General features: G+C 41.0%; 1 protein-coding gene across 1 annotated transcript in view; it reads right to left on the bottom strand.

Moving 5' to 3' along the window:
- Positions 1-25258, bottom strand: part of PDS5A (PDS5 cohesin associated factor A) — a 131637-nt gene that overhangs the window by 40881 nt on the left and 65498 nt on the right. The window contains exons 12-19 of the mRNA XM_025210675.1: positions 21521-21634; positions 16244-16325; positions 15574-15622; positions 15307-15446; positions 9960-10075; positions 9127-9232; positions 6118-6278; positions 2342-2465 (exon numbers count right to left, since the gene is read on the bottom strand). Of these exons, the coding sequence (XP_025066460.1) occupies positions 2342-2465; positions 6118-6278; positions 9127-9232; positions 9960-10075; positions 15307-15446; positions 15574-15622; positions 16244-16325; positions 21521-21634 (892 nt within the window). The remainder of the gene's footprint in view (positions 1-2341; positions 2466-6117; positions 6279-9126; positions 9233-9959; positions 10076-15306; positions 15447-15573; positions 15623-16243; positions 16326-21520; positions 21635-25258) is intronic.

Here is a 25258-nt window from a genome sequence, read left to right as displayed (position 1 = left end):
CAAGTGAAAACTTCTAAACAGTTTAATGAACTTAATAATAAGTGAACTGCTGACTAATTTCACTTCCCTCATAAATGACAATTTCATGAGCCAAGACAACTTTTTTTGTTAATTACAGAATTATAGTGTGTGAAATTATACTACTGATAAAAAAAAAATACCCTTTCTTCCTCCCCTACCCTTCCAACAAAAGGAATCTGAGGACTTGTCCATAATTAATTCAAACTTACTTTCTGGAATCGTCTCTTAAAGCTGTGAATTGATTAGTTAAATAGTATTAAATCTCTGAGTGGACATTTTCATTCATAAGTAGTTAACTGCACTTGGTTCTGAGAGTGTCCATATAGGCATTTAATGAAGTTTCATTAATCCAGTTTAAATTCTGTTTTAGTTTATTTGGATTAACATTCTTAAGTGTCCTCATGTAAATGATCCTTGATTCTTTATTTCTTTCAAACTTATGGAAAGAATACCAAGATCAGCCCTGGAATTTTTCAAAGCATCTCCAGCAAAGTACCTTACTATTATTCTTTTTGGACACACATTTCAAAATATAGCTCTGCAACTAAGTGACTTCATAGTTAGAGATACTGAGATTTTAATTAAGTAAACAAGAGCTAATCTTATTTAGGTATTACAATATGTATTTAACATGTTTTGTTAGTCTGCCATAATATGCAGCATAGCTCCATTCCATCACAAACCAATCAGCAGAAGACTTAACTCAGACAGTGCACATTTCAGCTATGTCTAACATAGATGGGCCTCATGCAGTGGCTAACCACAAAAAAACCTCTGATAATTCAACAATATGGAAATTCAAGTTAAGCCAGCTGTCACTGTAATAACATTTTTTTTTCTGGATTATACTATATGAATAGTATATCTTTGCTAAAAAATGACTGGGCACAGTGCTGTGCAAAGTGATGTGTTCCACTTCATTTCCATATGGCTGTCAGGTGATCTGAAGTTCAAAAGGGCGGACATCAAACTGACTTCTACAGAAGTTTCTCTTTTAATAGCACTATAGCACTAAGACATAAGTAGTAATCACCTCTCCACTTAACAGAGTCTGGTGGTCTTATGTACCAACAGAAGCATTAATAAAGAATACAGACAACACTACCAACTTGAAGATTACTATAGGTATCAGCAAATAGATAAACATGCAGCTCACATGTCAATGGATGAGAAGTTTTAACCAATCCCAACAGTAAATCTACCATGCCTGGCACAGCACCCTTAGCATACTGTGCTTCTCCTCACACGTTGCCTCCTAAACTGGAAAAGGTGTAATGGTGTCTGCCCAGTGCTTTCTGCTGGCTAATCAGCACAGCTGAGCAAGACTGCTGATTAGTTTGAATGCAACGCTGCATGCTTGAGGGAACTGTTGCTGGGAACAGTGAATTTACTGTGTAGACATGGTCTTTGTGGCAACAGACAGCAAAGGAACCAGAAACAAGTGGAGACAAAGCTTGACTTCCCAGGTACCCAATTACAATTTCCCATAGAGGTAAGGAGAAAATTGTTTTTATTCTTAAAAAAGAATACAAAGTAAAGGGCACAGATGAAGTATGGCTTGATCCTAGGCCATTATGTTGTGATGACAATTAGGTGTAGAACATTAGGAAACAAAGCTGTGAACAGAGCCTTTTATCAACATAGAAAGTGAGGTGCATTTCTTTTAATTGTAAGAGTTGCCACACTGTTTTCTTTGTGTGTGCTGTGTTGCTCAACATTGTGTCATGAGTCTGTACTACATACAGCCAAAGCAGATTTCAAGCTCTGTGTGTTTAATTTAAAAACTTCCATGCTTCTAAATTATGCAAAATTTCTACCATAGAAAAAATGAAGATGCTTCAATTTTTAAAATAAGTTATTAATATTTAGATTCATTAAAACATAAATCAGAACATTCCTCTGTTTCATACAAGTTATCTTTTTGTCTTTGTACCTGCCTATATGGGAAATTAGTGTGAAGTCAATTTGGCTATTTAAAACATAACAGCTACTTTACAGTCAGTAACTTTCACACAGGGAGTTGGTATGGAGTAGGCATACCACACCATAGATAACTGTACACTAATTTCTCCATGTAGATAAGTACTGAGCTATAAGGAAGGGCACCTTAAAAACAAGTACTGCAATATGAAGAATATAATGAAGTGTATCAATAATTGTAGCATTGTTAATGTCTTCACCTTGACTACCCTGAAACATAGATGCATAACTTTAAGCAAATAATTAAGGTTAGAAATTCAACTCAGATTAACATTTCTTCAATCAAGCATTCAATAAAGAATACTATACCAAAGTATTTTAAACGAATAAGGCAACGTACCTCAAAGATCTGTGCAAGCTGCACTTCTTTATTTGAGAATATGGCATGTATACAGTGGACAGCCTGTTTTGCCTGGTGAGGAGTACCTCTCTTTGCTTTCTGATGCAAAATAGGAATTAATGTTCTGCAAAAATTAAGCAAAGCATTTAAAAATAAAATATTCACAACTGGCAAAAAATAAATTCAAGTAATCTGACAGCTGCACTCTTCATCAATACAAATCCCTGCTCATAGGATAAAGATTTTGATTTTTGATTTTCTGAATCAAGCACCATTTTTAAAAAAGAACAGTTCAGAAGTGATAATGCAAGTGTAGAACATGGGTAATTGTGTGTATTTTTAAGTTAATACCATATACTCCTTGGCTTACCTGTTTGACTCGCCTGACTGCACACAGTTAAATCAAAAAAGACTATTAGAGAGGAAACAAAGAGGAAATGAAATTATAATCAGGTTCTTAGTAGAACTATGGGGGAGACCTGTTAACTGGTCTGAACCACTGCTCGTCTCCAACCAAGCTAGTGAAATTTAGTCTTCCTAGGTTTGAGTCTAGAACTAAAGGAGATACTCAACCCATTAAAGGATTTAGAAGAAAAGGGTTGTGAGAATTGTGTGGTTGGTTGGTAATTGCAAGCTGATGATCCACAAATGGAAATAGGAAAAACAGAATTGAACAAAGCTTGCAAGATAAGAGTTGGGCCTGTCATGTTAATGAGCAGGAAACAACGTGAAGAAAGGGGAGGGGTGTCATCTTAGAGACCCCATGTTAACAGTGGTTGCACTGCAGAAAAGCCATCCTTTACAGATGCAGGAGCAAAGCTTGCACCTAGACAGAGCACCTAAGAAGCACTTAAAGAGGTCTAAGTTTGCAACTGAGAAGCAACAGAACATCTTTTCTTCATTAAGAAAGTTCATTACATGTTAAAAAAAAATCATACACCTTTGTAAAGCTAAATAAATCATCATAAATAACTAGTTTCTTTGCCTTCCTGCCTATCTGCAGGATATCATTTAGTTCACCTAGTTAATCATCTCTTTTTGCTCTGCCCAAGTCAAGTACACACAGTTGAGCACTTTTCTTATGTTTGATGACACAAAAAGTCAGTCACAACCTTCTCCCTTACCTGGAGCCAGGGGTAGGTCTAGAGGGGAGAAGTACTGCTGCAATTGCACCCCACCTTGAGTCCTGCTCCACCCAAAGCTTAAAACCAACTGCCTGGCAGTGGCAGTGGCAGCAGCATCTCTAGACAGGCAGTGCTGAGGGCGTCATTTACTTCAAGGTTCATTGTAAATCTACCTGATCCCTTTTAAGCTCTTTGTTCTACAGGTGCTAATGACCTTCTCTCCCTTTTAATGGGCTTGATGTTCTATCAATCAAACTATGCTTTGTTCTGCAATTGTGCTCTGTTAGCTGCTCCTGGTAACGAAGCTCCTATTTCACAGCCCTGTAGATTGTTTTTAACTCATCTTAAAAGGAATAATACAGTCCCAGGCCCCTGACATATTAGTAAAGCTTCTAGTTTCTTCTTAACTGGAGAAAATATGCATTGTTTTATATGTGATGATGCATCTTTCCATCTGCACCCCACTTTTCAAAATTCTATATCCGCCTATTCCTGGAGCACACCATTTTTCTTGAGATGACAAATACTAAGGCTGGATTATGCCAAAAGCACTTTCCCAGGTTAGGTATAGTTTATGCTGGCAAAATGTCAACAGTTATATTGGCAACATCACTTTTTGCCAACAGTTTTTATTCTAAACATCCCTCATTCCAAGCAAGATAATCCATTTGGGCAAAAACCAAATCTACATCTGCATGGCTAAATCACTCAGAAAGCATACCTTTTTTACAACTCTAATAGCCATGTAGACTAAAGCCTAAAAGTGCTGATGTGGGCAGCATCTTCTCTAAAGGAAGCGTATTAAACTCATGCTCAGGACCAATATCTTTCATAGATGGAGGAGGCTGGGAAGAGAGAAGTGAGAACTGGGGCCACTGTTGACAAATGTATATCTTTTTCAAAAGGCAGAAGACTGTCTTTCTCTAAAACCTGTTCTGAAGAAACTATACTCTGAAACAGACAACCTGGCTGACTACCACACTGTCTAGATTCTTTCATTTTTGATCAAAATTCTTGAAATGCAATGCCCAGAGTATCTACTTGTCTCAGATCTCTTCACTCTGGTTTGTTTAGTTAGTGACCTGACTGTGGCACAGAGGTAGCTCTGGTAACATGAGTCAGTAGTCTTTCTTACTAGTACTTCTTAGTCTTACTTTCTAGTAGGTAAAATGGGCAACCATTCAAAAGGGCAGCACCTGAATAATACATATGTAGCAATATCACTGCAACTTTAACACCTGTATTGTTCTCAGCTCACTTGCATATAACAAACAGAACTAAGCTGCTGCCCTCTGAAAGACTCCCCTTTTCAAAATGCTCCACATGTCCCTGTGTCCACAATCTTGAAGTGTAGATATATTAATTTATTCTATTAGATCTATAAGCATTTGAAAATGTTGTTTCAGAGTCACCACTGACTCCTCTGAAACCACATTTATGGACTATGGATGCAAATGAGGTGGTCAAGATATAATCCAGGTAAGACCATGAAAAAATATGGTGGGAATGATATCAACTCTTCTGACCAAAAGAGGTCCCTGCACTCCATAGGTCTGGATAGACTTTTCATGGCTAGCAAAAGACAAAGTTGCAATAACAGCTCAATTGTTCTCCCTCCTCCCCGCCACATCTCTATGGGCACATTTAACATGTGCTCCAACGCATTCGATTAATCAAGTCTGCTGAAGTGTTCTAATCAGAATGCTCCAGCGTGCTGCAGCATCTCATATATTCAGCATACCTACGTTTCAAAACGGCAGCAAGGGCACTTTAACTGAAGCTTGTTGAATGAGCTTTAGTTAAAGCCACCCCCCCGCCATTTTGAAACATAGGATGTTAAATACATAAGACACTGTGGGCATTTATTTAGAGAGGCTCCTGACAGCCACTTTAATTAACCCCGTATATAGCTAACGGTTCTTATTGTTTGAAAGAGAACTTAAAACCATTTTCTATCATGCCTTCATTTTAGGTGTGGTATACTATAATGTGCTCAACTGAGGTGACATTCTAAATATACCCAAAAAACTTCAGCTGGAATATACTCTGGCAGCTAGCTTGTGAGACTGTGCCCATTGATGAAAAACAGGTTTTTCTCCCAGAATAAATGTAACTTTCTCCTGGCACGAAAAGAAAGCACAGCCACTCATGGGGTTTACTGAAGATGAGAAGTGATTCTTTTGCAAAAAAAAGATGAGAAGGGGTTCTTCTGAGGCCAAAGGGCAGTAGGTCAGGAGTGAGGGGCACTGGGTTGGGACTAGCCATTGATGTTTACAAATGGGTCCTGGTACAAAAAACACTGAGAACCACTGCTCTAGAACAGTGGTTGTGGGAAGCAGGGAGCATTTTTCTGGGGCTGAAGCCTTCCAGCCTGGGAGGGCTCCAGCCCTGGGAGGGCACTTACTCCTACCCATGAACTTCTCCTTTCACAGAAATCCTGTGCGCTAGAAATGAACACCTGTTCAAGGCCTGTGCATTTCAAATCTGGAAAGTAGAGACAGGAAATGAAGTGATTTGGAATGATGGGAAGGAGGGAGCACATGTTCACAACAGGAAAGACAAATGACTTTAGTGCCAATATGTTGAATCTGTTAAATAGGGGACAGATGTTTAGGTGTTAAAAACACTACCAGCATGTAGAAACACACTCACGATCTTATCTGTGGCAGGTCTGTTTCTATTTTGTGGCCTGTGTTTCTGAAAATCTGAATGGCTGCCTCGGCTACCTTATCATCTTCCATCCTGAGGCACTGGAGAAGAGACTCATAAGTCTCTGCAGAGTGGAACGAGGTAGGATGTGTGAAAGACAGAACCTGCAGATACCAAATCATATCAAAGTCAAGAAATATATTTGTCCATGCATAATGAGTTACTACCAAAACAAAACAAAACAAAATCCACTTACAAGTTTCTATAAACTTTAATAAAATAACAGTAACCAGTTTCATGCTACTTTACATAAAGTCACTACATGCATTTTAAAATAAATTTGCCAGTTCTTTTTATGAGGCTCTTTTCTGTCCTTAATTTTATAAAACACTGGCAATTTCAACATGTTTATTCAAGATGGAGTTATAGCATCTAGGACAGGTTTTATAGCCCCATTTTAATATAAACAGTTTTCCTCATTTTAAGAAATCCCCCAAGAGCATAATTTCTCCACAATCTTAGAGCATTGGACAGAAAAAGAATCAACAGGTTTGAGATGCATGTAAAAACAAAAGCAAGTCAGTACAAGCCTTTAGTGTCTTTTTAATGCAAGTAATGCGTATTAAAGCACATTTTGTGAAAGAGTTTCACTCACTAACCAATTTCCTCTGAATGTACAGGGATTCAATGCTGAACAAAGAGAGAACAATGAACTATCAAAAAGTGAAGGAACCCAGAAAACACTGTAGGAAAGGGATGGCCAACAGAATGCAAACATTTTGTACTTTCTTTGGATTATGGAATTCCTTGATTTGAATTGTACACTTCAGATGCACACATCCAATGTAAAGAAATTCTCTGTGAAAAGAGCTAAATCCAAAAATATTCAAACTACAGGGGCTTTCCTCTTCTGTACAGAACTTGTGTCTTGAAACCCCACCCCCACAACTTATGACCAAATACTTCTCTATAGTTCAACATCTCATAATACTAACACTGTTTAATAGGATTTTCCTCTACAATCTCCAATCCATTCATATAGCAAGAAACCCTTACAATCTCCCAATTATTTCTCCTCGACTATGCATCCTTCTTCCTGCCTTCCTAGATTCTTTGCCTTGCCTGCCCTCCATTCAAATCAAGGCCTCAAAAATCAAATCCTCAGCCTGTCACTAACAATGCCTGACCCTCCATTCTCTTATTCTTTTTTAAAATAATTTCACTGGCTTCCCATAACTCCTTGGGGCAATTCAAGCTCCCTGTTTCTGTCCCACCTAACTTGGTTCCTGTCTTTCTTGCTAATCTTCTCTCTGTAACTGCCTTGTACCCTTTACTTCCCCAATGCTGCATAGTTAATGCTATGCCATTATACTCTTTTCTAAGGCCTTTCTAAAAAACCTATTTCAAAAAATCCTTTCCCCACAGAAATGTTAACATTTGGCAATTTAAATTCAAGTAATAATGAATAATTTGTTACAACTTCTACGTACCATGATATTGTGCAAGAAACAAAGTTTGAAAAATGTAGGAGAGATTTTGGCAATCATTAAACACAACACTATATTTCTTTTCTTCTGAAATCACGTTTCAGGTCTAAGCCTTTGACATTCAAAAGGCTACATTAAAATGAAATGTATGTGCTTAGTGAGGAACAAAACTGTATCATTTGGATAATCAAAAGTCATGAATGTTAAACATGGCAGGAAATTAGTAGAGTATGCAATTCAGTAAATGTTATTTAAGCCACTTTACTGTAGAATTAAGCTTGTTCTTATGAACTTTTATATGCAAAATTCCTTTCTGTTTAGTTTTTCTACATCCCTATCCATTATGGGTGTCTTTCTTAGAGGGTTTTGGCTTCTAGGAAGGCTTAGCCCTTTCGGGAGGCCCTTTTGTTGACTTCATGACGACAGAGAAGCATATTAAAAGAATCTGCCTCCTTTTCTCAATTATCCATCTCTAACACACAACTAGCCAATCTTTAAAGAGAAATGTTTATTCTTCTATTCCCAGATGATGTTTTCCCCAGTTAAATTTTCCTTTGATAAGAAATCCTAGCAGTACAGAGAAGCGGGGGAACTCTTATTCCAGAAAGGCCCAGGCTGCTGGGTCTTTGAAGCAGGCTTTTCCATTATTCTGTACAAGTATCAGTATCATTGTTCATCAAATGACACTGGTGTGCTTCTCCTAGTTTCAGTAGTCCCTTCCAGCCTTATATTTTATAATGAACAGAGATCTCTGAGAAATCAACTACAATGACAAGGAAAGTCAGGTCTTACAAATCATTCAGGCAATAAATCTAGAAAAATGGTGGCCAGAGAAAGTATCACCAAGCTTGATACAAAAGGAGTCTTTTAGAGCTTGTTTGTATCATCTGAATGCAAGGAGACTCCCAGTTATAGCTGTCAGCTGCATAATGCCCAATTCTTTTGGCATCACTAAAAGTCATTAGGGGGATGCAACCCTTTGTTCTGACATGGAAAGGAACTGGGAGTGATTACAAAGGGGCCTTCTGGATGACAGCTTAACAAATCTTCATATTAAAATGTTGCTGAAATTGTTATCCTCTGTGAGTTATTAAAACTGAAAATAGTTTTATGGGAAGGTATCTTGCAGCCCAATAGGAGTTTCTGACTGTGCCTACTTTTAAGAAGACAAGGTTCTTTGGGTGAATACTTTTAAGAAAGCATTGGAATTCTACAGGCAGCTGACACAAATGGACTGAGGTGGGTTATTAATGTTCACTAAAGTGTGTCACCTTTGAAGAGAAAAAGCTAGGGTATGGGACAGATTGGTGTCACAGGCGAAAAATTCTAGAATATACAGGTGTAAAGAAAGGTTTTAGTTTGGGGTTTATTTATGCAATGTTCTTTTTCAATTCTTCTTACTATTAACAAAAACAAATTCCAGAATGTAGCAGTGTGTGTGTTTGTATATTTTTTATTTTTAACAAGAGGGGGTAATTGGTTGAAGCTCGGTTTCAAAAAATTAATCTACATTACTGCAGATTACCTTGAGAAGTTCAAGACCTGCGCGAATAGCAGTATCAGGACTTACACCCTCCTCTTCATCATCAGCTGTTCCCTCTATCGATTTATTCATCAGTTTTACTAGTGCACTAAAATAATACAAAATAAATATACATATGTAAGCTTAATGTATACATTAATATGAACATTAATGTATACATTAATATGAACAACTTACACTATTGCAAGGAAATTTTGTTTAGTTAAAAAGATCAGTTAATAAAAAGAATATTTACATAGTAGTTTAGTAAATGCTCATCTCCCATCAACATAGTTTTCCTCCAAATTTTATTGTGTGATAATTACTTTGCACATGTGGCTGGTCTAAATTTATTGAGGATTGATCAGGTAATTGCATAATACATGTAACCTGTAGCAGGGGCCTCAGTGATATAAACCAAAGTAGTAGTATCAGATCAGTTTCAGCACATAACCAGGCTACACTGTGGATCACAAAAGGAATCCAGAAGATTCTACTCCTCTTCTTAAAAAAAAATACTTGATTCAACTCTAACAAAGTTTACTGTGTCTAGTTTCAGCTACATAAAAAAATGCATTATTCTTGAATAAAGCTTCCAAATAGAAAGGTACCAGTAAATTAATCTAAATTCTATCACTTGCACTTTTATGCTTGAAAAAAATAGTTGAAATTAAAACATGTTTTCTAGACTGACAGAAATGAAGAAAATTGTATAAACCCATTTTAAAAATGCAGACAGATGATTCTCAGCCAGTCTAAGTAAAAACAAAGTTATCTTTTATATTAAAAATGCACTTTAAAGTCAGTCATGGGTCAATAGGATTGTTCCAGCTTACCTAATGGCTTCAGAGTCAATGTGTACAGGGGCAATTCTTTCCAAAAGGAACTTGACCATCTCTAGGAAAGGGTTTGTTGGTTGCTTGGGATTTGCAAGCTTTCGGGCTATTTCTCTCTATAAAGAGAAAGAAAAAAGTGTTACGTTACAAGAAAAAGTCACTGCACTCATTTGTATCATTGCTTAAGCATTCTGAATAAACTGTACAGAGTCAGATATATTTCATATGGTTAGTTATCAGAACTAATCACCAGAATATGTTTCAAGCTGACCTGCAGGTACCTCCAACTCTCACCTCTATTATGCTTTTGTAATGCCAGGTAAAATTTACTTTGGCCCTTTGAAATGCTGCCATTCAAGGGATCCAACCTCACGCACCAAAAACTGGAATTGTTGAACATCATTGTTCTTTAAGCTATGACTGCCATGCATGTCCTTGTGCTGCTCTGCTCAAGAGAATAAAGGACAGAGCAGCAGTAAACAGCACACAATTCCCTCACAAATTCAGATTTTTAAGCAATGAATACGAATAAATCAGGAACCAAGGGTGAGTCTTGGGATCCACAAGAATGATACCCTCTTGAACAACTTGTGTTTTTATAGTGTTATCTGTCTTTCTTCTTTCATTATGCATCCACCTGGATCTCATACTAGATGACTGATAAGCAATGCCTCACCTAGAAGGTGGAACTAAAGTAGTATTAGAACCTGAAACAAGAGAAGTGACGGCTTGTTCTAATAATTCTGACATCTGACTCACCAGCTGGGTTACAGACATAGGCTAAATACAGACAGTCAAAAAACCCCAAGGTGGAATCGATTCAATCTTCACAGGTTTCTCTAAGATGTGTAGATTGGATCGATAACGAATGCAACCCATGTTCAATCTTCAGCTGGCCAAGGTAGGCAGAAGCCTGCACTGACCCAGGCCAGAAGGTGGAGGGCACTTGAGCACACCTCCAAGCCAAGCAGGAGGCATCCCTTATTGGCTGCCTGGCAAGCCCCCAACCCCTGCTGTCCCCTTACAGGGCAGGGGAAGGAGCCCCTGTCCTGGTGCTGAGCCAGGGTCTGACCATTTGGGGAGAGCCTCATGCCTCTGGGGTTTTCCTCCACCCCAACCCAGACTTCCTCTGAGCCAGGGTCTGTCCAGTTGTGGAGAAGCCTATGCTGAGGCTGACTCCCCCTTCCCCCGCAGCACAGCTGGGCATTCAGCCTTGCCCCTTGCCATGCTCTGACCCACAGGGGGAGGGGGGAAGGAGCCCGTGCCAAGATAAGGTCTGCCCCCTCCCCCACTGAACTAGATCAGACCCACTGCCCCTTCCCCCCAGATCTCCACTCACTTCCCCCCTTCCCCACTCCCTGATTACCTGTGGCTGCCCAGGTTATCTGTCCCAGGTAGGGAAGGGTTATGGCTTCTGCAGCTTCTGCTCTGTGCCAGAAGCAGACCCTGGCAGTTTAACCCTTCCCTGCCTGCTCCCTAGGACAGACAGTGTAGGCAGTGACAGGTAATCAAGAGGCGGGGGCGGGGGGGAAGAGGAGGAAATGAGCAGGGATCTATGTTGCTGTTGGGGACAGGACAGTGGGCCCAACTGTACCGGGACTGGGGGCTCTTCCCCCCTCACCATGGGTCAGAGAGTAGCAGTAGGCAGGGCTAAGTAGCTGGCCTGGCCATGATGGAGGGGAAGAATCAGTCTTGTTCTGGGGTTCCCCACAGCTGGCCAGACCCTGGCTCAGGAGGAGCCTGGGCAACACCCACCCTCCTCCCCCAGCATGGGGTTCCCCCCATGTGGGACTCCATCCCTCTTCCCCCTGTAGGTCAGAGGCAGCAACTGGAGGCGGGTGGGGCTGTGCAGCCAGGCTGGGGTGGGGAAACCTAGCTGGGCAGACCCCAACTGGAGAGGGGAAGACCCTGGTGCCCCACTCCTCCCACTGCCCTGCACCGCTGACAGGTGCAAGCAGGGCAGGCTGGGAAGTAAAGGCTTTGTTGCCTCAGCTCTGCCCTGCCTGGAAGATGGGGTAGTGGGGGAGAGGGGCGGTCACAAGGCATCCTGGAATGCCAGAGGACAGGGAACTAAGGTGATTGGTACTGAATCTGGGACAGAAGTTCAACAGACCTAATGTAAACTGATTAAATCTGATACCATCCCAGCGCAGCCCAGCCCCACACTGGGAACAGCCCAGCATGGCCCCAGCCCCAGCCTGGCCTGCCCCGCATGCAGATCTGGGAGCACATGCCCCCTCACCAATGCTGCATGTAGTGGCAGGAGCGCCCCCCTGTGGCTCAGTGCCGCACCTCGCTCCAACTGGGCAATCCCTACCACAATCACTGGTCTAATAAAAGATATCACCTCTACCATGAGTTCTGCCCTATAAGACCTCTGTCCAAAACAAAACCCTAGGAATACCTCAAATGTGAAGTTCTTTATCCCTGGAGAGAAAGGAGGTTTTGAAAGGAAAATGCAGAGAAGTGATAGATCTAAATGGAAATGTGAAACAACTTTGGAAATACTTTTGGGATGAACACTTAACAACAATTCATGTCCGTGGGATTTTTGTGAAAGCCATGAGACAGTTCACTGACTCTTCTGAGTAACGATAACTAGAAAGGCCAACTATAAAGTAGTATGGAGCAGAATCAGATGGAAGCTTGAGGTACTTCATGAGGCTTACAAGGATTGAATTAACATCTCTTGGATTTTTTTACTTGGTAGGGATGTAGTCGGTCACTGTCAAGAGGCCAAGCAGGCATTCTGAGGAAACCTGTAAACCAGAAATATCTTGGCCAAGATGCAGCTACTACAACTGATATGGTTGCATCCTTTATAAATTTTCCATATTCCCACAAATATGGAGATCAGTCGAAATGCATACACAAGTCCTTAACCTCAAGGTAAGAAAAATGTTATGCAAGGACATCTGGAGCAAGAGACTTGGAACATCATGAGTCTGTAAGAGAACATGTCCACTGGTTAAACACTGCCATGGTGATGGATCTCTTCAGAAACCACTTGTGGCTGAGGATGGATTGCCTACTTCGAAAGTCTATTCAATTTTTTCTGGCTCCTGGGAGATACAGAATTATTGAGGTTATTGCTCTTTGTTGCTGACATTCTGTCTGTCATCTGACTGGAGTCTGACACAAGGTTGATCATTCAGAACCTCCTTGTTTATGTAATATTTTGCAGAACTGTTGTCTGTAAGAATTGGCTGTTTGTTGTCTCCTAGGTTAGATACAGACATTCAAAAAGCCCGAAGTGGAATCGATCTAAGTTACGCGTTTTTCTATAAGTGGTATAGTTCAGATCAGTAACGAACAGAACACATGTTCACCCTTTGGCAAGGGGTGCAAATCTTAGACCAGGTTCCACCATTTTAAAACCAGAACATATGTACTGAACTTCTGATGTTACAGGTATAGACTGGTTTTGTGCGCTGAACTTCTGTTCTGTTATGGGTATAGACCAATTTCTGATCACTTATATTGGTAAAAGTGTAATGTCTGTATCTGGCCCTAGTGATAATGGCTTTTAAATTCTTATTTAGAGTTCTGAGGAAGTTGGCCAGAAGAGGGGATATCTTATTCCAGTATAGATATTTTTGCATTGTGAAGAGGGCTTGATAACTTGCTTTTTGTAGCTGAAGTAACGCTAATAACCTTTCCTCCAAAGAGGCCTAATTTATTTCTTATTTGGACTATATTTAGACTGATTATTTTTTCATGGACTGAAGAGCCCACTAACAAACCCAGACAGGTCTATGAAAATTGCTCAAAAACATTTTGGAGTAGTTGAGAATTTTCTGGTCTATCAGCAATTGGGAAAATACTCCTTGTATTTTCAAACATTTAGCTGGTTCATAAAAACTCTCATTAACTGACAAAGCTACTTTGGCAGGAACAAAACATAGTATATTCAATAAACTCTGATATTTTCCTTCAAATTACTGAGATTCTTCTTTCAAGGATGTCAGTAGTACAGAGCAGCAGCTTCTGAAAGGCTCTAAAATTATCAAGGATCTGATACAAAAGCTGAGGAGACTGCTTGTCAAGAGAAAGATAATGATGGGACTCTGAGAGAATGAGGTGCTATTCATGAGCCCCAAAATCCATGTGTTCTTCATCTGCAAACTGTTCCTGCTCCACCCTGCTGGAGGTCTGGCAATTCATATAGAAGAGTGTGATATTCTAATTTTTTATGACTGGTGGGAAAGAAGCAAGCCTCCAGTATGCCCAAAAGTGAGTACTGCAGGGATAACGGCTAGTTCTGGTAAAACTAACTAGGCCACGTCCACGCACGAACTGAATGAGTTTCAGCTCTTGAGTGGGTAAATGGTCCTGGTTTGAAGACATGCAACCTCTCCTGAACTGTGCGAAAGAAAAAAAGGCATGTCCAAGTTCATTGTGTTGAACTTTGCGGTGGCATCAGCAGCATGAAGTCTGAGATGCCATGTTGACTGTAATATCAGCAGTGCCAACAGTGGTGCCAGAAATATAGTAACTTCCTCTACCATCAAGTCAACCAGCACCAGTAATGCTTCTATTGCAGATAAAAATTCTATCAGCATCAAATCTGATGCTTAGCAGAGTACAGTACTAATGTGTGTTTGTGCTAAGAATGTCATCTGTGTCTTTGGCATTGAGCTGAAAGTTGAATTTGGTCTCTACCATGGAAGTGGTCTTAGGCCTCTGTTCTTAGGAAGAGAGTAAAAGTTTAAACTTCTTAGGGGAAAAGGAAGGCTGATACTAGGAATCATATATAGACTGTTAATATGGACAGTCTTGTTGAAGAGATGTTACCAGTTTTCCGTGCCAGTCTGGTCCTATGAGCCCTCTTCTTTTACCAAATATCAACAATGATTATTGTATGAAAAATGTTTAAGATCAGGCATTTACAACATACAATGTAGAATACACACAAATCTTCAAGAATGTTCTTGGAAGCCAAAAATTCACAGAACTTATGTTATTCCTAACAAGCTTCAGTAGAGTTGCAAGATGAAACACAGGAGCTCTACATTAAATAAGACTTTTAAAAGAGCAGTACAAGCAAACTGGTTATGTTTGGCTGCTGTCACCTAAGAAATGGACATAAATAGATAAATAACTCAGTTGCTATGAAGACAGTGATTGTATCTTTACTTAATATCTTTAGTTAGATATTTCTAAAGGACATTTTATAGACTATAAAACTAAATTTGTCAAGCAGACAAACTATTAAAATACATTTGCTAGCAAGAGAAAGCATCAGCTGGGAATGGCTACTTAAGGGTAAATATCTGCGAAAGCATCAGCTGGGAATGGCTACTTAAGGGGAAAAATCTGACATATAAAATTCAAGTCATCTCCTTACCACACAGACATCTGCCTGTTTACATGAACACGTTGGGCTGATTAACAACTCAAGTTGGGACCGCAGTTTCTCATCATCACCAAGAACCTGATTAAATTTCTTCACAAAATCTTGTGCTTTTCCAGGGTCAGGAAGGTTTTCTATATAATTAAATAAAATGGAAATATAAGGCTGTTACCTTTAATTGAGTAGACTTTAAGTATCTTGTCTGTTAATCACACAATTTTTGGCCAGACTGTGCCAATGATTTAACTAATTAACACTTACTTGCTATGGTCATCAGCTTTCCAAACATAGCTGCACTGTTTGCCTCTGACTGCAAAAAAAAAAATAAATCAGTGGTGTTTGTAGAAAACATACAATTTAAACTGAATGATCATTAAGTTTGTTGCAACTCCATCAACATTCATGTTTTGAATGATACAAAAAAAGCACAGTGGTATTACGGAAAGCTGCAACATCCAAAAACAGCAAAATCAGTTTTTTGTATATGGAAAAAGTTTTCAAACAGAATTCAAGTAATAGGCCTATACTTCTTAAAGCAATGTTTAACAGGGGCAAACTATCACAACTCTGATGTTAAGGTACTATTTATTTGAGAATCTCAAAAGACTTTACAACAAATTAAGCAACAATGAAGAACTGACAATAGATATTACAAATAATATTTTTGGCTCCTTCAGAAGGTTTTGGCCAGTAATACAAAATCATGGTAAATACCACAGAGCCCTATTATTGCAATATTTACAACTTTAATATGAAAAGATGACAATTTAAATATATTGTTTACCTCTACCTAATGAAAAAGCAACATCAGTTAATGTAAACAAAGACAACAAAACAGTCATGTTAAACAAAAAAAATACTGTGTAAAATCTATGTAAATTATCTGTGTAAAAGTCTATATGACAAAATAGTAAGATTTTTAAAACCGTACAGTGGGCTGTTTATGCAAGTCCAATAATTCTCGTACATGACTCCTAAGCATATTCTGGCACTTCCACATTTCATTCAGTGCCCTGAGGAGAAGAAAAAAAGAAAAGAGAGTAAGTACACTAACTGAAACAAGAATATGCTAGCCACCGAACTTGTAAAGAATATGCTATTATTATAACTAAAATTATATTATCAAATGATAAAATCACAAAGATTACAAGTTTCAAGCACATTTTGTTGGCAGATAAAAAAATCATGCAAATCCTGAATGTCTACAAAGTTTCACAAGGACATTTCCAAGACCTCAACAAACTGAATTTTAAAAAGTGAATACAAATATTTCACTTATGAAACCAAATAGAACACATTAGTTAAAAATATTATAGTCCTTGAAGTAGAAATTTTGAAGAGTTCCTATACCAACCCTAATTTTGTCATTCTGTCCCACTACACACAGAATTTAACTTTATCATTTAATTACTTTCCTGCCACACATTCTTCCATTCCACAACAAGACAAGCACTCTACAAATTACCTCTTCAAAACAGTTGCCCATTCACATTCTGGAAGTGCCAAAATTAGTGTATTTGTTCACATACCACATCGCCAGAAATAAGAGATATTAAGGCTGCAAAACAGTACCGTTTTGTTTCAACGGGTCAGTGTTTCATTTCGAGTTTGGTTTTGTTTCAAAACTGCTGTTCCGTTTTGTTGAAACAGTTTTGCCATTTCAACGTTTCACCCACAAGTTATAATGGGGAAGCACGAAACTGTCTATAACTTTGTCATTTCTTTCCTTATTCAGATGATACTTGCAGGGACGGTAGCCCCTACCGAGGTCACGAAGCCTGTCAACTTTCACGGAGATAGGCGCAAGGGGTTCTGGGAAACTGCACCTCAGGCTGCTGACAAGCAAAACTCGTGACATGTGGGACTCTGTGTGTGTTTTCCATCCCTCCCCCAGAGCGCTCGGATTGGAAGGGACCTCAGAGAAGGATCACAGTCACAGCCAACTACACACAGTCAACGTAAGAGCAGTCTTTGCCCCCTCTTCCCCCTCCCTCCCCTTACTTTTTTCTGTTTCCCTGCAGGCAAGCCCACCTTGAGCTTAAAAACTCAAGACATTTCGAAACGTTTCGACTACCCTTGTTTCGTTTCAAGGCTGTTTCAAAGCCCTTTGTTTCATTTAAATTTTGCTGTTTCGAGCTTGAAATGAGCTGAAACAGTGTCAAAATGAAACAGCCAGTGACATTTCACACAGCCCTAAGAGATATGCATTGTTTTGGGAGGGCAGAATGAAGAAAAGAAGATATTTCCAGTGGTGGCTGAATCCTGACAGAGCAGAGGCAGAATATGCTCTTCATCCTCATCAAAAACCTCTTACAGCTGCTGCTAAATTGACAAAAGTTCAGCCAAAAGCTACAACCAGTTCAACAATGGCTCTTAAAGACCACTGCTGCACTGACCATGAAGACTGAACACCACCCCTCCTTCCTGGAGGCCAGCAGGAAGAGAAGCATGGCAGCCATTACACCATCTCCCTTACCACTTCCAGCTGCCCCATGAAGCATGACTACCATCCCCTGCCCCTTACAATCCTAAATCCCAATTTAGTAAAACATGAGGCCTTCTTTAATTTACTTTCTCATTATTTCTTTTTCATTTTGTTACTTCTTTTTATTTTATTCCTCAGTGGCTGACTTCTATCATTTTACCAAACTTTCCCCACCCCCATTTCCTTTCCACCTCCCATTTCATTACTCACCCTATCCCATTAACTCTCCACTTCCCAGCTTCACATTCCTGTCCTGTCCCCCATCTCTTGTCCCCCCCCACTACAGCAGAGACAGAAGTCTGTCCTGGCTCACCAGCCCTGTAGTGGCAACTCAGAGCTGTAGCTCCTAGTCAGGCTCCTTCTCGACAGCCCTCTAGTGTCAGTGTATAGGTATCAGTGTGTGTGTATGTGTTATGGTGGGGGGAGTGGGACTGTGTGTGGGGGCTGTGGTACGGTGTGGGGTTACGATGAGGGGGTGGGAATGTGTGTGAGGGTGTGTGTTGGAGGTATGGTGGGAGGTAGGAAGGCCTGCTTGTCCTGTCCTGGCTGCAGCACGTGGTTCCCCGCTGCAAGGCCAGGACCCATATGGTGTGGCACAGGGCCAGCCCAACCTGTCCTGGAACAACGTGGTCCCAGCTACAAGGCCTGATCCCGCATGGCACAGCAGGGAGTCAGCCTGGCCCATTCTGTCCCCTCTGGGCAACACGTGGTTCCTGGCTACAAGGCCAGGACCCACACAGTACAGCATGGAGCTGACCCGGCCCAGCCCATCCCCTCCGTGCCACGCTGCGTAGGTCCTGGCCACACAGTGGACAACCATGTGCTGCTGGGAGGGGAAGGGATGGGCTGGGCTGACTCTGTACTGCACCAGCTGCAAGGTCGGGACTTGCACAGCATGGCACAGAGTAAGCCTGGCCAGGTGTTTCCTGGCAGCATGCTGTTCCCTGCTGCAAGGCCAGGACCTGCACGATGTAGCATGGAGCCAGCCTGACTGGGTGGCATGCTAGAGTGCCAGAACCATGGGAAGTCCCGTGCCATCAGGCTGGGCCAGCTCTGTGCCTCCACGTGGTGTTCATGGTGCTCTAGCTGGGAGCAGCACATGGAGGCACAGAGCTAGAGTCTTGCCAGCCCCACAGAGTGGGACAATCTCTGGTGGTCCCCACCCACTCCGCCCCTCCCCATCCATTCTTACATGATTTTCAACTCCTGGATGAGGGTGGGCTGGGGAATGGCCACAGGGTCACCAGGGCAGAAACTTCTGCTAGAAACTTCTAGGGGCTGGAAGCGGGGTGGGTTAGGTCAGGGTTGGGTTGGCTGCATTGCAACCAGAGCCCAAGTTGTTGGCTGCTGCAGCCAGCAGCTCATGCTGCCAGCACTTCATCAGCTTTCACATAGGCAGTCACCAGCAAGTAATAACTCTCTAAATTTTAGAGGGGCCCCACGGGCTGGACAGAATAGCCCAGAGGGCCGGATCCAGCCCAGGGGCTGTATTTTGCCTGCCCCTGCCTTAAGGTTTGACTGCTTCCAACTCAAGCTAGTATTAACACCAATCAAAATTTGAGCAGCTCAAAGTGCAACATGTAACAAAGCCCTAAGATATTCACCCGTATTTTGGAGGGCCTGGGAGGGAAAGGTACATATGGTATGTAACTATAGGACTTTGCATCATTTTGCACACACAAAGCTATAGACCATCTCATCTTCCTCTTGATCATCTACCTACATCCAACATTAGATAGGCAAAATTATTCTCCACTTATACACAGGCTCTGGTTCTATTCTGATACATGCGCTTATGGCAGGGCACCTTTGGTGCCTGTCACTTTAAGGGCCTAAGCAGGAAGCAGAGGAGCCTGCAGGTGACTACAGTGCCAATCAGAAGGGTAACATGGCCAGCACGAGCCTGCCTGACTGGAAGGAGGGCCTAGCTGCTAGAGAATAAGAACAGGCCCTGAGCTGTAGAGCCAGCAGTTGCTGCAGGGAGCCAGAGGAATGACACTGCCTGGCTGGAGCTGCTGCTCTCAGAACACCTGGAGGTTCAGGGTAGGAACTATGGGGATGGAGGATTCCTGGGGAATGACCTAAAACTATACCTTGCTGGGGCTGCATGGTGTGGTAGGGCTGCTTGTGGCAGGGCAGCTTCCAGGAAATGCCACACCTATGCCTCCCCAATGAAGGGCGAGTATGGGACGCCAAAAGGTCTCAGCCTCCGCTGCCCTGCGGGTACCCTATAGAAGTGAAAGGCTAGGGCAGTACAGCCTGACAGAAAAGCACAGGGGCCCTGGCCCACTGAGTGGGGCCTGAGGCAGGGTCCAGGTATGTCGACAGATGCCTGAGCCCTGAGTGGGCCACAGGCCAAGAGTGGGATCCAGGCATTTCTACAGACACCTGAGACCCACAGGGTGTAAGGCCCCACAGCCCCAGTGAGGAGACAGAATAGTGGCCACAGTGAGGGGGCGTAATGCCAAGTAGTAGACTGCATAGGGTCTGTGTGAGGGGCCTGAAGGACTGCTCATAGGCCAGCCCCAATACTTTGAAAATGTAAGCCCCAGTAAGAGGGCATGTGGCCAAGGTAAGTCTCTGGACGCCTGAGGCCAAGTTTGGGCCTGAGGCCGAGTGCAGCCCAGCAGTGGGGCTGGGGGAGTAATAGTGGGATTGGATACCATCTATGAGGCATGGGACATGGTAAAGGGGAGGCCAGAGCCATGTATAATGCCCTAGGCATCAGGGCATAAAATGGGCAGCCTCCTTCGTTACATCAAGTACTATTACATCAAGGCGTGGCAGTGAGGCAGGGCAGACTGCCCTAGACAGGTGGGCAGGTCGACATTGTGACCAGCCATGAGACTGCCCCTGGTCACAGCACTGTACAAATAGAAGCCTCATAATACTTGTACTAAAAGTCTACTGACATCCCTAAAATCCTTTTCAAACTCTAGCTCTAGAATCCTGTTACAAAACTGATCTTTGTATTTTGCTCAACTATCACTCTTTCTCTTGACCATTATGTTCAACCATTTAGCCAATTTTACTCAGAATAACTTGTTAGAGTTCATTAATTACATTAGATCATTTATTGAAAATACTAAAAATGGACTAATTATCAATTTTGGGGGGGGATTTGAAAACAGCATTTTAAAACACACACTTTTGAAAGGGAGATGCTTAACTGTATTATTTTGAAATCAGGCAGAAGGGAGGTCAGGGTGACACTATAGAGACTAATTGGTTCATAGAGGCATGAGCTTTCATAGGCAATAACCTACTCTGTCAGATGTTTGTATTTATCATCTGACAAAGTGGGTTGTTTGTGAAGGCTCATGCCTCTCTCAACCAGTCAGTCTCTATGGTACCACCCCACCCTACCTTTTGTGAAACATATTTGAAAGAAATACTTTGAAATATGGTTACATACAATACTAGCAATTAATGACTTATTTGTAATGTGGTTACACAGTGATTCCTATACAAACACTGTACCCAGAGTATTTGCAGAGGAGTGTCCTATGTAAAGAATAATTTAATATATAAAAATCGATTTAGTTCATTTCAAACTAGGTATCTCTCTAAATTCAGAGAAATTAAGTACTCGCATTACTTGCCTAGGGTCAAATAATTTCATTACCAGTTATTTGACTAAATTAGGTATATGTCAGAAAATACCCAAAAGAAAGAAATACCTTTTGAGAGCATCCATCAGTTTGGTTTACTAACTATACTCACTTGACTGCATTTGGATCCAAGCTAGCATACAAATAGTACAAGCATTTCATTCTTTCTTCTGTTTCCAAATTGTGTGGGACAAGATATTGAGCAAAGATTTTCTCTACCAATAACCTGCAATGAATGAAAAATTAAAAATATTGTTAACATTGTACACATTTTCAAATTCATGCATATTTTTCAGATGAGTTAACAGATCTATCTGGCACTGGAACCTCCTCTCACCTGAATGGAGAGAAGGAAGAAACTGTCCTCTCTCAAACTGCTTTTATAGACTGCCCCCCTATTGCTATTGTTAGACTATAGAAGAAATGCCCCAGGCAAACTGACCCTCGGCACTTTACAGTTGCCCAAATACTGTGGGGGTTTATCACCAATCAAACTCTCCCACCTCTCTACAGCCTCAATATCTCTCTTTGGTATCATATTCATCTAAAAGGAAAGGAAGAAGCATGCACACCCACAAAAGAAAGAAAAGAAAAAGATTAAAGAAGGGAAAAGCAGATTCAGAAAAGCATCTCAGAAGAAAAGATTAAAAGACAGCATGAGGGAGAGACATAACATATTTAAAACTATTGACCTTTCTAAAAAGAAAGCTTAGAATAAACACTGAAAATCATGGAAGAATGCACCAAAATATACTTAAGAAGAAAAAGAAAAGAAGGGGAAACTGAAATAACTGAGAACAGAAGTTAAACATCTTAACTTCTATAAAAACATTGATAAACTTTACAATAAACAGTTTACAAAATCATATACAAAAAAATATAAAAAAATATACACTACAGAATACATGCTTCACTTATACAGGGTATATATACTATCACACACCAAAATAAAATAAGTTACTTACCTTACAGTAACAGGAATATTTCCAAGATGTGTTGTCTATCTGCACAATCTAGTATTGATACGCATGCACCCCTTGTGCTTGCGTTTGCAGACTTTTGGCCAGGAGTATCCCTACAGGGCACGCACACCCTCAGAGTCCTCGTGCTTTGCACCAAGAACATAAAGAGCAGAGCACACCAACCTCACATCAGTTTCCTCTCAACCATGGAACCCAGGTGTAAAGGACTCTGAGGCAGATTAGATGAAAAGTAGTTTGTGAAGGAGCACATGGACAACACATCTCAGGGAACTGTAAGGTAAGTAACATCTCATTTTTCTTCAAAGAACTGTCCATATGCACATTCCACTACTGGAGACCCCAAACAGCGGACTGGCTTATTTGGAGACAGGATCTTGATATCTCAGAACAATGACTGCACTGGTTTTGAATGCAGCATTGGATATGGAAGCTTCCGAGATCACAAAACATTCTATGAACATATTAAAAAAAAGCTCGAGGGGGTTCATTTACAGAAAAAAATTCTTAACAAAGCTGTTAAAATCACACAAGCAGTGGTGGACCACACACTAACAAAGAGATGAGTTCATATCATCTCACAGCAAGTCCTTCACACAGTCAAAATGTAGGGAGAGTCTCTGGATTAAGACTGCTTTCCCCTTCATTCTCTATGCCAGAGGGAGCCAAACTGTTGCCTGTGCACCTCAGGCAAGTCCTGGCCAGTTCAAATGTACTTCCTGAAGAAAGGTATTTAATGAGAATTTATTTAAGCAGTGGACAGTATTATATAGATCACTGTACATACACACACACACACACACACACACACACACACACACATATATATGTACAGATTGCTGCATGTGCATCTTAACACTTGTTTTCCTTAGGCTTTTGGATGTGTCAAGATTTTGGTTTGTCATTAGGATTAGGAAGTTCGGCCTCTCCTGGTCTAATCTGTCTAATCACAGAGTCTAAAGGATGACCTAAATGGTATTATTATTCGTAGGCAGAATGTCTGAGTTTATCTGACACAGAAGGTGTGGTGATAATACTGACTCATCCAAATGTGATGCTAAGTCCACAGGCAACTAAGCAAGAGAGAAAATTCCAAAACATTCTTTAGTATGCTGCTAAAACTACTAGCACCTTGGTGACCACTTGGAACAGTCAATAGTTCTTGTAATGGTAACTGTTTTGACCCAAAGCAAATCTCTGATGCTCCTGATGTCCTATGTTGGATATGTGGAAATATACACATTGAAGATTGAGATGCAAACCAGTCCCCTTGATTTCAGAAAGGATATCAATCCTAAACCTTCTGATCTTCAGCATGTGTATAAGCATGCTGGGCTGTTCCTGAGGTCAGGAATGGAGCTGTCGTTAATCTTTTCTTTTCAGAATTAGAAAGTAATTACTATAGCATCATCGTCCCCTGACAAAGATAGGAATCACCTTCTATAGTTCTTCCTAAAATGACCTCTTGTTATAGTAGTATCTTGTGAGAAAAAACCCTGAAGAGGACTAGGAAGGAAAAATGGAAGTAGGCACCATGTGAAACAAGATGTATTACCCATTTCGGAATCTTGAGCAGTCCCAACAAAATTGTTATTGTTATTGTTCATGCCTCAAGGTAGACTGGAATGGTCAAAGTAAGTTGCCTTCTCCTACTGAAACAGACTCTTTCTTGGTGATTCTAATGACCTATGATAGGAGGATTACAGGGCTATTCTTTGTGGAGTACAGGACTGCTGCCTATCCTTTCTTTTAGATACTAGGTTGTACACACAGAGTGATGAAAGAGATGCTATTGAATCCTTCGAAGTATAAAAGAACACTGTTTTAGCACTGAAAAACTCTGCTCTCTCCAATGGTCGGTCATCCACAGGGGTTTGTATCTTCTTGGAGAAGCTGGATCCCTGTAGCCTTGGTGCATGACATGACTTATTACTATCAATACTGGGCAGGACATTATCAGCTGTACCTAAAGCAGCATATAACCTATTTTTAGTCACAATCTGATCCAAGTATCACCAAAGATGGTAACTCCTCTCTGGCAGTAACTTGTCCATGAAGAAAGCTAACCTCCTTCTGTAAAGTCCTAATAACAATTTGATATTTAGTACTCTAGATGGCAAGATCATGGTGGATTGCACTTTACAGCTGAATAAATCCATTTCTTTGTCTTCATCTTTTGTTGTGGTTCTGTTTTGGTGCAATTTCTCATTAGTCTCCATCATAAATCAGTGGTGATAGCAGTGGACAGGTGCAGAAATATTGTCACTCTGGATGAGATTTAGTAATTCTAGCTCACTTTATAGGAGGATGGAGACTGGTATGGCTGTTTACCAGACCTCTTCTAGCTGGATTTACAAGTGTACCATTTATTATTATAGTTACTTTCCACACAGAAGGAGAAAGCAGAATGTTCAACAGTCAATGAGTCAAATTCCTTAACCACTTACAAGGGGAAATGCAAAACTATTCTCATTCTTTTCAGGACATCTTGGAAATCCCTGAAGTCATTCAGCTGCAAGGTGCCAGGAGAATTACTCTGGGTTTTAGTGGGATGAAGAAATCAGTATGTCTCCCATGTCTGAAGGCTAGACCACAATCTTAGAAGTGTTCTCACTACCTAGAGACAGGTGAGTGGGCAAGGCAGTCTATACATCAGAAGCCATGAATCAGGGATGGATGGGTCTGTTCGATAACTGTCACTCCTTTGAGAAACCCAGAAGTTCAACATGGACCTGCAACCAAGGTATCGGAAACCAAGGACCATGTAATAGACATTGGGCATCCTCCTGTCTGTTCTAGACTCCTTGGGGACATTGAGAAAGACGAAAGAAGCTTTCTGGGAGAGTACCTGTGTGTGTGTACTCCACACC

This window comes from Alligator sinensis, unplaced genomic scaffold (genome assembly GCF_000455745.1).
Source record: "Alligator sinensis unplaced genomic scaffold, ASM45574v1 scaffold246_1, whole genome shotgun sequence".
Classification (NCBI taxonomy): Eukaryota; Metazoa; Chordata; order Crocodylia; family Alligatoridae; genus Alligator; species Alligator sinensis.
The sequence above is the reverse complement of the archived record's forward strand: the minus strand, read 5'-3'. Positions and strand labels throughout refer to the sequence as shown.